The following is a 14,212-nucleotide window of genomic DNA, read 5'->3' on the forward strand; positions in this document are numbered from 1 at the left end:
AATGATCTCTCTTTTTTAGCATGTTCAAGTGTATTCCATGTTGCCTATGTACCTTGGGCATCAGCAGTGAGGGTACAAGCTCCCACTACCAGCTCTTTGGCCTCAACAGCCAGTTGGAAGGCAGGATCAGGAAGTGGTGATGGGGTGTCAGGACTGTCAGTGCCTGGGGATGACCTGTTGCTCCTGACAGAACACATGTACAGGATAGTGGTTACAGCAGGACTTGAACTGTAGGTGTAATCTTGAGCTTTAGTATTATACAATCTCTTACCCGCCCTCTCCTCCAAACAAGCTGGGTGTTGTCAGGACTTTGTGGACATTCTGAGGACAAAAATAATGTAGTGTGACTCGTGTGAAAACATCATTTTCATAACAAAACTTAAACAGAACAGATGACACCAACACAATGCACCAAGAGGCACAAAGAAAGAGAAGGTGCTATAGTGGATTCAGAGATCATTTTTGGTGAGGTCCGCTTTTAAAACGAATGCATGCCTAGACCGCTGCAAACCTGACCTAACCAGTGCATTGGACTTGGACTAGACATTATTTTTGTAGAATTAATTTCAATTGTTTATGATAAGAAACATGTAGAATAAACAACGTTCACAATTTTTCATTTGCAGAACTATGTCTTTAAAGAATAAATGAACACTTGATTCAATGGTACATGCAGCTTGATGTCAAATTTACGTCTTCCTTAAAGATGTTTTTGTCATCAGTATTTTGGCAAGACAATTCTGTTTCTGAAGTGTGTCGAGGTCTAAATACAGTTGTTGTCAGCTCAACCACAAGGGGGCATCCTGGCTCCATAACAGTATAGGAGTGGGTAACAACTGGGAATATTTGGAACTCTAACAAGATTGCTCCAGATTGTTAAAGAAGACATGATCAATGCCATCAAATGGGATTCAATCTATAGACAGGCCAACAGGCCTTATTAGTAATTCATTACTTTTATCGGACACCACAGGCATCTACTCAATTCACATAATCACAAAACTTTTCTCCAAAAAAAGCAACTGGCATTTGGGCTACAGGCTAATTTAGAAACCATACAGGCGCTTCAGAGATCCATAGCCAATTAAGGGATCGCTTTTTTTTATCTTTAATTCTTACAACTTAAAGATAGAAATTACCGTATGTGTGGGTGTGCAGATTTTCAGCAGTGGGTTGCATGATGCTCTAAGTAAGTAAGGGGCAGCAGGAGTGGATGTGTGGGACTAATTCAAAAGACTGCAACTGTGGCTGATGTTTTGAACAGTTTCATGACAAAAATTGGCACAGAGCCACTAGATATATCATGCATTGATACAGACACAATACTTGATACCTGCATTCTTGGTTTTAGCACAAAAAAATATATCAAAGAATAGGAAAACTAGGTTTGAATCTCTTAAGTCAACATGTAAAATTATCATTATTTGAGGTTTTTAGTTAAAGTTCTACCTGAGCAAAGCCGAGCAGTTTTTTGTTGGAGATCTCTAGGTGTTTCCTGCTCAGCTCTGACTTCCTTAGCTGGCAGTCAATGGTTGTCAGCCTCCTGTTCAGCTCCAACACCTCCTCCTGACAAACACATGACACACACCCAAACAACATTTAATGTGTGTGCACTGAAACAGTGCCCTTACATTTTTGTGTAGAAGTAGGTTAACAAGACTGTCAAATAGCGATAATGAAAGAAAATTCAAACCATGCCGAGACTAGTTAAGAGAGGGTGACTTTAAATATTAAAGTATTAATTAATTCATTTTAAATATTCATTGTAAATTATTTAAATCTGTCTAAAATGACAATATTACTTTCAATAAAATGAAGGTACTTGACAATCAAATATTCTAAAGTGCAATAATAGAATGGACAGGTGTATAAACAAATATGTTGTCATTAGAGAAAAGAAAGGAGGAAATACAGAAAGCATTAAGGAAGTAGGGAATAAATATGAAGGAAACAAAAAGACAGGAAGAATGTTCCAAACGTTCGTTTGATAATTTCTAAGAACTAATCTAGCCATTGGCAGCAATCACATGTCACAATCACTTAATCACAATCAAATCTCTTTTTGTTCCTCAAAGGAGAACAATTTCAAACAGAGTCTATCCTTATTTCTACAGTGGGGTTGTGCGTCAGTCAGAGTATTTACCACCTGAAATAAAAAACCACAAGAGCCAAAGGAAACATATATAAAGCCTCTTATTCATCAAAGCATGGTGGTGGTGAAAACATAGGCAGAACTCTGTGTCTAGGTCTGTGGGGGCTGTGGAAGTGCAGCTTAATGTGCTTCACAAGGATCTGGCAGCAAAAGCAGGCACAACACTGACGGTGCTGCAGGGCCTCCAGCTCATGACAGAGGATGGCAGGAACACAGATGACAGGAAACATCTTGGCTTAATGCTTTTTAAATCCCACACCAACTCATATGCAGAGGAGAGAGTTCATATTTGGAGTCAATTGTTGGCTGTGAGCCAGAAAAAGAGGCTTTTCTTACACACATCTGCTCTTGTAGATTAACTCTTGTCTGCAGGTGATACCACACCATGCATCACATTTTCAACAAGTTTATGCAGTGCCCTTGAAGGTGAGAGATCAATAGCTGTTCATAATGGTGTATGATACGCATACCTGTTATGAGCACATAACATAACACACCACACATTGGTTAATAACCAAATATTGTGATCAATTGTAGAAACTAAGAACTGTGGTTAGTCTTCTTGTTGTTAATCTAACTTTGTTTAGTTGCTTGAAGAGATTGAAAGTACAGTGAACCAGGTAGCATCGAAAGTTAATGTGTCTCACTGGCATCAGATCAACAAAGTGGACCAGGGCAAATGTTTTTTTTGATAAAGTGTAAAAGTTAATAACAGGAGACTGATGAACAAGACACTCATACTGATTTTCACATGGGACAAGATAAAACTAATGTGTGCATTCTTGTAAGTTAAATCCAAACCATGCATTTTTAATCTTCACTGAAGTCTCAATTATCCCAATGATAAGTCAGGGCAAGTATTCATTTAGCTATTTTATGTATTGTTGATAATGTATTTCTTACACTGATCAGATGTTTTGTATGAAAAATCAAAATCCACAAATCACTATCCGCTCAAAAAAATGTTGTAAAAACTACTGAGGAACTAATTCAAAACTTATTCAAAATAAAACACTGAACACAAATACCTGACTGAGACTTACCTTAGTGGCCTCCAGTCCTTGTGCTTGCCTTTTGCTAGCCAGTTGGTTCTTCAGGTCTCTGATCTCAGCCTCCAGCAGCTGGATGACCTCCTCGTAGTCCTGCTCTGCACTGCTGGGCTGGTGCTGTCCAGCCTCAGCCTCAGCTGCCTGCAGACGACTCTTCAGGTGGCTGTTCTCCTCAACAGTCAAACATGCTTTCTGGATGGAGGAACAACTAGGTTCAACACCTTTACTGATAAATAAACACATTTTGCCTTGTGCTCAGCTCAGCTTAGACACAGTGTTGTAGGTCTCCACACATTGTTTTGACTTGTCTCTCACCTCGGAGGTCTTCAGCAGCTCCTCCTCCAGGGTTTTCTTGCTGTGTTCCATGTCCTTCAGCATCACCTGCCAAGAGAGGCAGCAGATGAAGCATAGCAGGCTTTTACTGGCACAAAAGGCTTAGGACCCTCAGTGGTTCTGAGACCAAACTACTTAACAGAAAAAAATCAATTAGATTAATTTTATATGGTTACTATGGACCTGTTGGTTTTTAGTTAGGGTTAGTGTAATGCTTTGGCATTTTTCTTTGTCTCAGTAGCTCCTAATTATGCTTGTGACTAATTTTAGTCTTTAAGTAATTCTCAATATACTTCCATACATTTCCAGTTTTTATACTATTAATATTTATGGCCAACATTTATTTGCCTTCTATATTTACTTTACTAATAATGTTAATTTCTGGCGCCTAAGTAAATTTTTCCCACAAGTTCCAAATAGTGCACAACATCAATGGGATACACAGGATAATTGCATGGTTTCTGATATCATCAACCTGATAGAATTCTTGCTTTTCACCGATTACACTACTACAATTGTTTAAGAGCTGTACTCTTAAACATAAAGTTACTTCAAACCCAACTTTCCTTTTACTGCTGCATTACTATTTTTAGAACTCAAGTCCTGCATTTTTACAGCCCGAGAAAATGCAATGTATATAATTATGTAAATGTTCAAACAAATACATCTCTTTTGCTCGTTTACAGTCTGGTTGTGCATAAGCCTCATATAAACTCAGTTTCTTGCTGCAATGTTCTACTCGTCACTCAGTCTTTGTCTGAGTTAAATGCTCAGATGATCCAAGATAATCTATGAGAAATAAGTGATTACATATCATTGTTTGATATAATATGAAGTCTACCATCCACCAACATCTTGTGTATGAGTGATATTAGTGTTTATGTTCACCTTGAGCTGTTTCATCTGGGTTTGCAGCTGCTTCACTTCTGTCTGAAACTGCTCCATCTCCTCACTGCTGTAACTGCATTCTGATTCATATGTCTAAAGACACACACACACACACACACACGCACACACACACACACACACACACACACACACACACACACACACACACACACACACACACACACACACACACACACACACACACACACACACACACAAAATAACGTACCGTTATTTTTATTGTTAATCTGTGTTAGAGTGCTTCATGTGAGGGGACTGCTTACAGGAGAATGGAAGGCTGAAGTGTCCATCAAGCTAGCAGCTTCGTGATAGGAAAACAAGAAGGGACCCACAGCTAAACCAAGCTCCTCAAGGTTCTCTTGAAAGATATTCCGGGTGGCATCCATGAAATCTTAGCGTAGACAGACATGCAAAAAATGAAAAATGGCAGTGTTACTATTAGCAACAAGAACACTGCCACAATGCATCTAAATGTATAGATGAGTCTTTTATTAAGAGAAAGAAAGAATTGTCTAAATTCATAATATCCTAAATCAGAGTGATCAATGATAGACAAATATATTATTCTCTGTCCTACTCCTCCTACTAGTAAGTTTCCTTACTCTTTTTGCTTTAAGCAGTTGATGTATTATATTGTATGTACTGTATTTTGTAATACATACAGCACATATTGCATGCTATAGAAAGAATTAGCTACCCCTTAAACAATTAATTCATAACATATTACAAGATACAATATTAGAAAATAGTGTCTTGCTTTTTGTACTTGTCATTGGGTTTCATAATGTACACTTTATTAAACATGCTATTTTTATTATTTATATATATTAAAAAAATTAACTTATGACCCATTGATTAGCAGATTGTATTAGTAATACATTATTAAGTAAAAAATATAATCCAGTTAATTCAAAACATTTACTAACTTGGTCCTGTTATAAGTATTAAATAAATGGAGCACTGAATACAGAGGCTTAATTTTGGACTTTGACTGTCTACATGTATATAATCAGACACAGCTACCCTATGGTTATGCAATGTGACACCATACACAGGTGACACAACCAGATACTGACATGCCACCGTTGCAAGGATCCTGTGATCTGACAGGATTTCAAGACAGATATTTCAGCGTGCTGTTGACACAAGTGGAAGTGTGTGTCTTTTTGTATGTTTCTGTACTTGTGTCTCACCTCCATAGGCCACAGTGCCTTGTGGGTCTATATTCAGACTTTGTTTTAACTCCATCCTCTTCTCTTCTGTGACATCCAACCCAAGGAAGGACAAAGCCTGAGAAACAGAGACCAAAAGGTTATCAGAGATATCTTCATCATGATACCATTGATGCAAGAGGTAAACTAAGTCGTGCCATTAAACTGTAGCCCTCTGCCCTCTGAATCACAGTTAAATACAAAAATATTAGAAATTTTAAGTCTTGATTGAATGTTTCATTACACAATTTCCACATGTAGATCATGACGCTTCTACTGAAAGATGTTGATATACAATGGTTAAACAAACAGATCAGAAAATATCAGAAATTTGGATGCTACATTTATGTATGTTGTATTGCTGTATTAAACTGGCAGTTGATAGCCAAATACATAGGATAGGATAGTACTTTATTGATCCCCAGAGGGGAAATTTGGGAAACATACACATGTATTTAGGTGTAAATGTTCTGTTTGGTAAATAACATTACATGTTTGCGGGTTTCTGCAGATTAATGCATTCCTAAATTCTTGTTTAAGTCCTTAGTGTCAAAGAGTACCAATGTACATCTGACATCATAAGTTATTAAATCATTCATAACGCTGCCTTAGACAAATGTGGGTGTTTTTGAAACAAAGAGTCCTTAAGCAGAGAAGAAAACCCTCCCTATCAAATTTTGACTATGTAATTAATTACTTTAAAACATTTATATATGTAAACTTTTTTTTTAGTAAAAAGACTATTTAATAGAGATGAACTTAAAAACACACTTGTCTTTTCTAGATTAGGGGTAATATTCTCAGGAATAGATACAAAATCTCTGTGTTGAAATTACAGTTATTTAAGCATATTATCATAAAACTTTCAAATATGTCTTAAGAAAATTGACACTAAAAATGTGCTAATTGTCCTGAAAAACTCTATTTTTTGTAACTATACAATGTTATTTCTCATAAAAAACACAAATTTGCAAAAACAATACTGCATAAATGTACTCAGTGTTAGCAACTAATGCTCGACATACTAACTGCCAGTTCTGGTCTAATCCAGATCTTTTTGTAATCTTAATCTTAATCTAATCTTTTTGTAAGAGCAAGAAACACGAAACACTGCCTAATTGATGAGCCGCGGTGGATTCCTGACACTGGCTGTAATTTCTTTCCAATGCCCTGAAACAGCAAAAGGGCATCTATCACTGAATTGACTAAATCTGTAGCATGTGTCATAGGTATATATTTCAATTCAGACAATGTGACCTTGCTCCCAAGTGGCTCAGAATAGGGTCCTGGCTTCTCATTGGCTTTGAAAGGTTCATGCCACCTGACTGGATAAGAGAGCTTGATCCTGATCGGCTCAGGCAATGTCTAGCTCATGATTAGTTAAATAAAAGGGTTGTGACTCCTGATTTGCTCAGATTGAGGGCTTTATTTTACATATTTTAAAGTACACGATCCAAGCCTGGTCATAACGAGCATGCCTGATGATTGATGGCAAAGTGCAAAAGGGTTGTATGAATCACCATTCATTGGTGTGTCTTGTGAGTAATTAGGAGCTACTGTAAGTGTTGTCTATAATTCCTTATATGAAAAAGTCGCGCCTGCAGGCAAGCATGTTGCTTTATTGGATGTAGTTATATCTACTGTAACAAACCTGTAGACAGTTGTACTGTTATACTGTTGTGTCATACTCATTCTCAGTTTGTTCTTCTGGCATGCTAATGTTCATGTTATTTAAAGGTCAGTTTGGAATTTATTAATACTACAAACCCCAATGCAGAAGAATGACAAGTGTCCTTCCAAAGTATGAGGACCTTGTGTACATTGTGCACATACATTATTTATGTCTCCTGACATGCCTTAAGTATCATACAGGATCCTATGTTAACTAATGTTTCATATAACTAATGTCAAAGATTACCTGACTGGCTCAAACAAAGTGGGTGTGCTCAAGATTCAATCAGAAAAAGTGTCCTGGTTTCTGATTTGTCAGACTAGCAGACATTTTCCTGATTGGCCCATAATCAGAAGTCAAGATGCTCCTGGTTTGCAAAGCCTGGCCTCTAAGGGTGCACTCACACTTGGCAAAGTTGTCCCATACCATGCATGAAGCACGATTGTCCCCCCTTTCTATTCCCCCTCTGGCCTGCACTCACACTGCTCTCGGACTAACCAGACCTGAGCATGGTTACCTCTTGTACATAACGTCGTAATACAACACATGCATGGCTTTACGTATCAATGAATCGTGCTTACAATAAAGACAGACTTGAAAAAAAAGAAAGAAGGGCAGTCAAGTTGGCATCAGCACATCTGATAACAACACAGAGAAGATGACAGCTACTTAACTGACTTTGTGGCTTATTTTGAGTCATTTTAGTTTTACAGCCATAACACTCTGGGATTTCTGGATAATTACGACTGTCCAGGTTCTGTACCCATGCTTGTGCTCATGCATGAACTATACCATGCCAAAGAACACCACTTTTAAGCGTGCCAGGGTCAAGGAAGTGTGTCGTGCTTGAGCATGGATCTGAGCACTCACACTGGTCAAACGAACTGGACTTTAGGGGTGAAGCTTGCTTGGGCAAGGTACAGATTGCCTAGTGTGAGTACGTCCTAAGTGCCACAGATACTGTCCTACTTCCTAGTCTGTATTGTCTCAGACTGGAAACCGGCTCTTTTTGGTTCAGTGTGTCCTGGTTTTTGATTTGCTTAGTCCAACTGTCCACTTTCCAATTGGACCAATACAAGTTGGTTCAGACTGAGAGCCCTGGCTCCTCATTAGTTCAAATAAAGTGCAGTGGTTCCTGATTTGCTCAGATAGAGTTTTGTGCCTGACTTGGAGCTTCTTCAACACAAAAAGGGAAAATTATGGACTGCCTACTTCAGGTTAAACAGCTTTGTAACACTGAAAACTCTGGCTATGGACTAAATATACCTCATCTTTGTCATGCCTCAGAGAACACCCATCTGTGAATACCTCAAACCAAACACTGTTTCAAGCTCTTCTTTAAAGTTACTCAATAATGGTCATCTCTCAACAAGATGTTGATCCCCAGCTACTGTAACCAGTTTACTGTAATCGCGATTAATGACATGCTAATTTGTCCCTTTAGGCGCACTGTGGATAAGCCTCCACAGTGTCTCTCAGTAGTCACAGTGATGGAAAAGAACGACACTGCTGCTTTTTTGATAAAAAGCTCAAAGTTCCTTTTAGATGTTTTCATTATCTACTGATCCATTACGAGTTCCTTTTTCAGTGGTTAAGTTATAACCTTTGATCTACCATAAGGGCCTTACTTTATTTCAAAAGAACGGGTTTTAAAAAAAACCCAGCAATAATAATGGCATTTCAAACATGCAATTAAAAATCAAATTAAAAACGGTAATCGTTTGACAGCCCTGATATATTTATACACTTGATAGTTGACTTTTAACATACATTTATCATTTAACGACTAATATATAAATCTCTGTGATTTATAAACCACCGGACAAACTAATATTTTCATCCAGAAGGCTACAGCTTGGTCTAGCAGAAGTTAAAGAAAAACTTATCACATTTCTTTTAAGGTTGAGAAATTATCCATTTGTTATTAAAGCAGTCAAAATACTACCTTGGTAACTTGATTGTTATTCATTTTTTGTATTATATTCAATTATATTGTCATAATCATATTATATTATTATGTAACAGTTTCTTCACAGTATGTCATATCAAATTAGCCTACTGCTTAAATGACAGTTATTATGTTGTTCTGTCCACAGATAAAGGAAAGAAATGTGTCTGCCAGTTGCCCTAAACAAACTGTAACCAACTTGTCAAAGCTGATTGGAGCAGTATTATTCATACCCCATACAAATCAGGAGGCCAACCCTTGACTTGTAATGTTAGGTCTTTTGTCAGATGTACTTGATACAGTAAAACCTGCCCTGAAACTAATGCATTAGCCTACATGTTGCATGACATATGCAATAAATCAAAGCTACATCTTTTAATAAATTACAGTGATAAAATATTAACTCTGTTATCAGTAAAAATGGCAAACTACACCTTAAGCAAGTGGTAATCCCTTCATGGGATGCCAACAAGAATATTTAGCATCACAACTCTAAATCCCTTAACCACAGAACTGGACTCACCAAGTCTAACTTGTCTGATTTGAGGCGTATGTAGGGGTCCAGTGTTATCTTAGGTTTGGCCTCTGTTGGGGATATTTGGCTGGTTGAACCTTGAGAAAGAAAAAAGAAAGGGAAGGGGGTTGGAATGAAAAAAGAAAGTAAGATGAATCAAAAGGAAAAACTGATGCACATTTGTCAAGGACAAAGGGAGAAAACAAAGCCAGGAGTAACAAGGTATTAAATATTTCCCATGAATGCTTGTTGGAAGAGTTGATTGTCTTTCAACCGGAAGGTTGGGAGTTCGATCCCCAGCTCTTGGAGTCACATGTCCATGTGTCCTTTGTCAAAACACTGGACTTCAAATTGCTACGGCTGCTGCGTCACAGGCATGTGAAGCTATAAACCCACTATTCATTGTGGTGTTCTTGTTGCTCTGTTTTTTATCCTTCTTCCTCTTTCTGCATCTCCCTCTATTCCACTTTCCAATCCCAACACAATTTTGGCAGATGGCTGTTCAACATGAGTCTGGTTCTGCCTCTTAAAAGAAGTTTTCCTTTTCACTGTAACTTGTTGCTTAGTGCTGTGCTCGTGATGGATTCATGTTTAGTCTTTGGTATTATTACAAAGAGTAAGGATTTTTACATATTTTTTGTAAAGTGTCTTGGGATAACATGTTTTATGAATTGGCGGTAAACAAATAAAGATTGATTGATGGATTGACTGAATTAATTAATGAGATCATTTAATACAGATGGACACTTTACATAGCAGCCTCTGCCATAAGTGTGTGAATGTGCTGTGAATAGGTAGGTATGACATTCAACAATTGACATCTACTGAGGCTACAGTATATATAGTTCACAACTGGGGAAGAAATAATCTATAATATGACAGTCGTTAAATAAACATTCTCTATGGATCTGGTTGATCAGAATCTTAATCAGGAATACTTTATTAATCCCAGGGGGAAATTCGGTAAAGCACGGTAACAGGCAGCTTGAGGGGTCGGCCACAGTGTTTTGGTGATAACGGGGATGTGTGTGAGCATGTATCTGTTGGCTGGGAGATGATTAAAAATAGAAAAGTGGAGGCAAGGTGGATAAGGATGAGTGTGAGGGACAGTGAGAGAGGGGAGGGCAGAAAGCCAATACTGTTATTAATTTGATGAGTTTGTCTGTCCTAGATTTGTGTTTGCTTGCTTTGGTAACAGGAACATTTCCTCTGAGTCTGCATACCCACGGTTAAGGGATATGAGCTGATTTCCATGACTAAACTCCACCTCCTCCTCGTACCACCCAAAGGATTTGCAACCTCCCCCCAGCACTGACTGGTGGTGAAAACAGACAGACCTGCTGTCGTGGCAGCAGCCGTGCTTTACGCATGGTTGCAGCAGAATACCACTTGATAGTGCACAACTTGCTGTTTTTTTTACAATAGAAATATTAATCACAATGTTATTTGTACTCCATACCTGAACTAAGGAAACAAATGACTAATGCTCAAACTAATTTGCTAATTTGGTTGTATTAAGCTACATGATGGAAGAAATATTGTAGTTTTACAATACTTTAAGAACTTTGACAAAAAAAAACTGTGCTTAAATATTATCAGTGACAGTGATTCCAAACAAAAAAGAGAAGGGTAAAAAACAAGTAAAGCGTGTGACGTCGAAATCAATTATGCACATATTCAAGAGGTCTACAGTTTTGATTTTTTCCTTTTTTGTGAGCCATGGCCACATTCTTTAATGAGGATTTGCAGTGCATTTTTAAAGGCTGTATGTGAAAGTATGCATTACTGCCTCTGCAGTGCACTGAAAATGACTTATCCCAGATACTAGAGTCCCTAAATCACACTGTAATCTCCTCTAGTCCATCACTGGAAACCTCTTGAAGCCAATTTCTATAGAGATTCCGTAGACACTTTATGCACATTTTAAAACTTTCAGGAATCACTGTTCCCACTTCTATGGTAGGGCTTAGTTGTACAAAAAAAATCAACAAGATCAGAATGATTGGGAAATCTCATCTTTTGCTGTTGAGGATCAGTTAATCTTACTTTGTCTGGTTTTATAAAGCAGCATTGAACAGGATCATCCTGATCTAGACACAGACTTTTCAGGATAACCCTATCTCGATATCTAGTGCTCTAAATTGGATTACATATCACCGTGGAGGTACTAGCTCCGGGAAGAACAGGCAGCACAGGGTCAACTTCAGTGCTTTAATTCAGAGATCAAAATGCAATAAGGTAATATTGCATTTTTCTTTACAAGTTATAAATTACTTCTGACTGTCCAATTGTTTTAAGCAAAAAGTGGGCCGATTAACTTTCAATGAAAAGTTAATCACAAAAAAAAGCAAAAAAACCCAATAAGAATAAGATATTTTGTTATCAATACTGACATTATTTGGTAAATTACTATTCTAGTCTAACGCTCCTCTACCTACAATGTCACAATAAAAGTTATTCAGGGGCGCCAAGTGTGCAGAGTCTACAGCCACTGCTGCAGCAGCCAGTTCCACTCTGCCACTCAGCCTGTATTCTTTCCTCACAATATTACCTGTCTCTCTTCAGCTGTCCTATTGAATAAAGGAAAGTACCCAAAAATTAATTTCTTAAAAGCAAAAACATCAAAACAAATCAACTTGCTATTGAAGGGAAAAATAGTAAACCAGCAGCAGGAGCAACACTTGATTTACATAATCCTGAAATCATCCAGCAACTACTTATTTTCATCAATAAAAGTCACTCTTAAGTTCTAGGTATTTAAAACCAGTATTTGTAACTTATCTGCTGAAAGCTGTCATGGCTAGCAACTGGCCTAACATATAAGAGCCTACAGAGCTAACTGGTCACAGCACCTGGGAAATAGCATCGACTAGGGTAATCCAGGCCAATAGGATTTGGACAGGATGTTGGATGGCTTTGAGCTGGGATCCATGGAAGACCCTTAAGATAGATCAACTGGACTAAAATTTTCAAATTATATCACCTAGAACTTTCTTACATTTATAAACAAGTGGTTGTTTTAATACTTGTTTTTTAGTCTTTAAGTTTTAAAGTGCCATTTTGGGATCCCACTTGTGACCTGTTACATTAAGGTAACTAACTACTGGCGTAGTTCCCACATCTTGACTAGAAAAGGTAAATAAATAGCATTAAAAATAACAGGAGGATAACATAACTAACCATAAATTGCAGATCCACAAATAAAAAGAAAATATTTCCAGATAATCCATACATAACTATTTGTATCTAATAATCTGTTATTCATGCCGCTGCCATCAACATGGGCCATGATTACACGCCTGTGGTGTAATGACAGAAAATCTGTAATACATTTCTTTAGGTATATACGTATATACAAGGGGCCATAAAAGCCATATTTCATTCTGGTTCTCTCACAAACTTCAATTCCTCTGCTCTCTCACATTAGCTTTGTTGACACTTGCAAAAAATCATGAACACTTTTATCCATCTCTTCTTTCTACATCTCCCTCTATACCACTTTCCAAGCTCCACACAGTTGTGGCAGAGTGAGTTCAAATCTGCTCAAGGTTTCTGCCTGTTAAAAAGGTTAAATAAGCAAAAAGTAAGGCCTGAGTTGCGTGTAAAAAGTTACATGCAACATGCAGATGTTACATGTTAGTGTCTTGAAATTACATCTCATTAACTCAATTAACTATTTAGTTAAAGACATCTCATTGTAAAATACTTCAGTAATATTTTCTTGCTGCATTTGCAGATATTTTTTAATTACAAGCAATTCAGGCCATATCTTCAGCTTTTTTATGTCTTGAAATTAGATATTTTTATTTAGACTTGTCAGGCTTATGTGGCTTATATCTGACTTGAAATTAGACTAATACATTTGCTAAGATTTGATTTTTTGCAGTGTGCCATGTAATTCTGGCAGTTTTTCCTTTATCTGAGTTTCTTTTTTAAATTCTGTTTTTAATAATCTATCCAGTTTTTTTTAATTCTGTTTTTAATAATCTATCCATTAAAAAACACCAGTGATTATTATAAATAAAATATTGTATAATTGTACAACAATCATTAAGTACATACATTGTTAAGAAGATGGAACTCTTCACTGGGATTCCTGTGAACTGCAGGTCCCCTTCTGTGTTGTGGTTTCGAAAAAGATTCCATGCTTTCCTATCTGCCTAATCCCCAATCTCGCTAAGGGGCGTGTGTGTGTGTGTGTGTGTGTGTGTGTGTGGAGGGGGGGGATAGAGTAGGATAGGAAAGTAGATAGAGTAGGACATCTGGAGAGAGAGAGAGGGGGGAATGACATGCTGCAAAGTGATGAGGGTGTGAGTCAAACCCGGGCCACTCTATGACTAAAGCTTCTGTATATTGGTGGTAGGACCTAACTGCTAGGTCACCCTGCACCCCCATTTGGGTCTTCAAATTGGCTTCATTGAAAC

The 14,212-nt window shown here is 37.5% G+C and overlaps 1 protein-coding gene across 6 annotated transcripts in view; it reads right to left on the bottom strand.

The window, feature by feature from the left end:
* The window catches only part of si:dkeyp-72e1.9 (syntaxin-binding protein 4), a 57,024-nt gene that overhangs the window by 1,747 nt on the left and 41,065 nt on the right, over positions 1-14,212 (bottom strand). For 5 of the 6 annotated variants that reach the window (XM_061027248.1, XM_061027243.1, XM_061027246.1 and 2 more), the window contains 9 exons: positions 9,798-9,886; positions 5,637-5,733; positions 4,707-4,834; positions 4,423-4,515; positions 3,517-3,582; positions 3,196-3,393; positions 1,450-1,566; positions 272-321; positions 53-183 (listed from right to left, as the gene is read on the bottom strand). In XM_061027248.1, coding sequence (XP_060883231.1) covers positions 53-183; positions 272-321; positions 1,450-1,566; positions 3,196-3,393; positions 3,517-3,582; positions 4,423-4,515; positions 4,707-4,834; positions 5,637-5,733; positions 9,798-9,886 — 969 coding nt within the window. The remainder of the gene's footprint in view (positions 1-52; positions 184-271; positions 322-1,449; positions 1,567-3,195; positions 3,394-3,516; positions 3,583-4,422; positions 4,516-4,706; positions 4,835-5,636; positions 5,734-9,797; positions 9,887-14,212) is intronic. The other variant, XM_061027245.1, reaches the window with a different exon arrangement.

The sequence above is a fragment of the Labrus mixtus genome, chromosome 20 (genome assembly GCF_963584025.1).
Source record: "Labrus mixtus chromosome 20, fLabMix1.1, whole genome shotgun sequence".
NCBI classification, from domain to species: domain Eukaryota; kingdom Metazoa; phylum Chordata; class Actinopteri; order Labriformes; family Labridae; genus Labrus; species Labrus mixtus.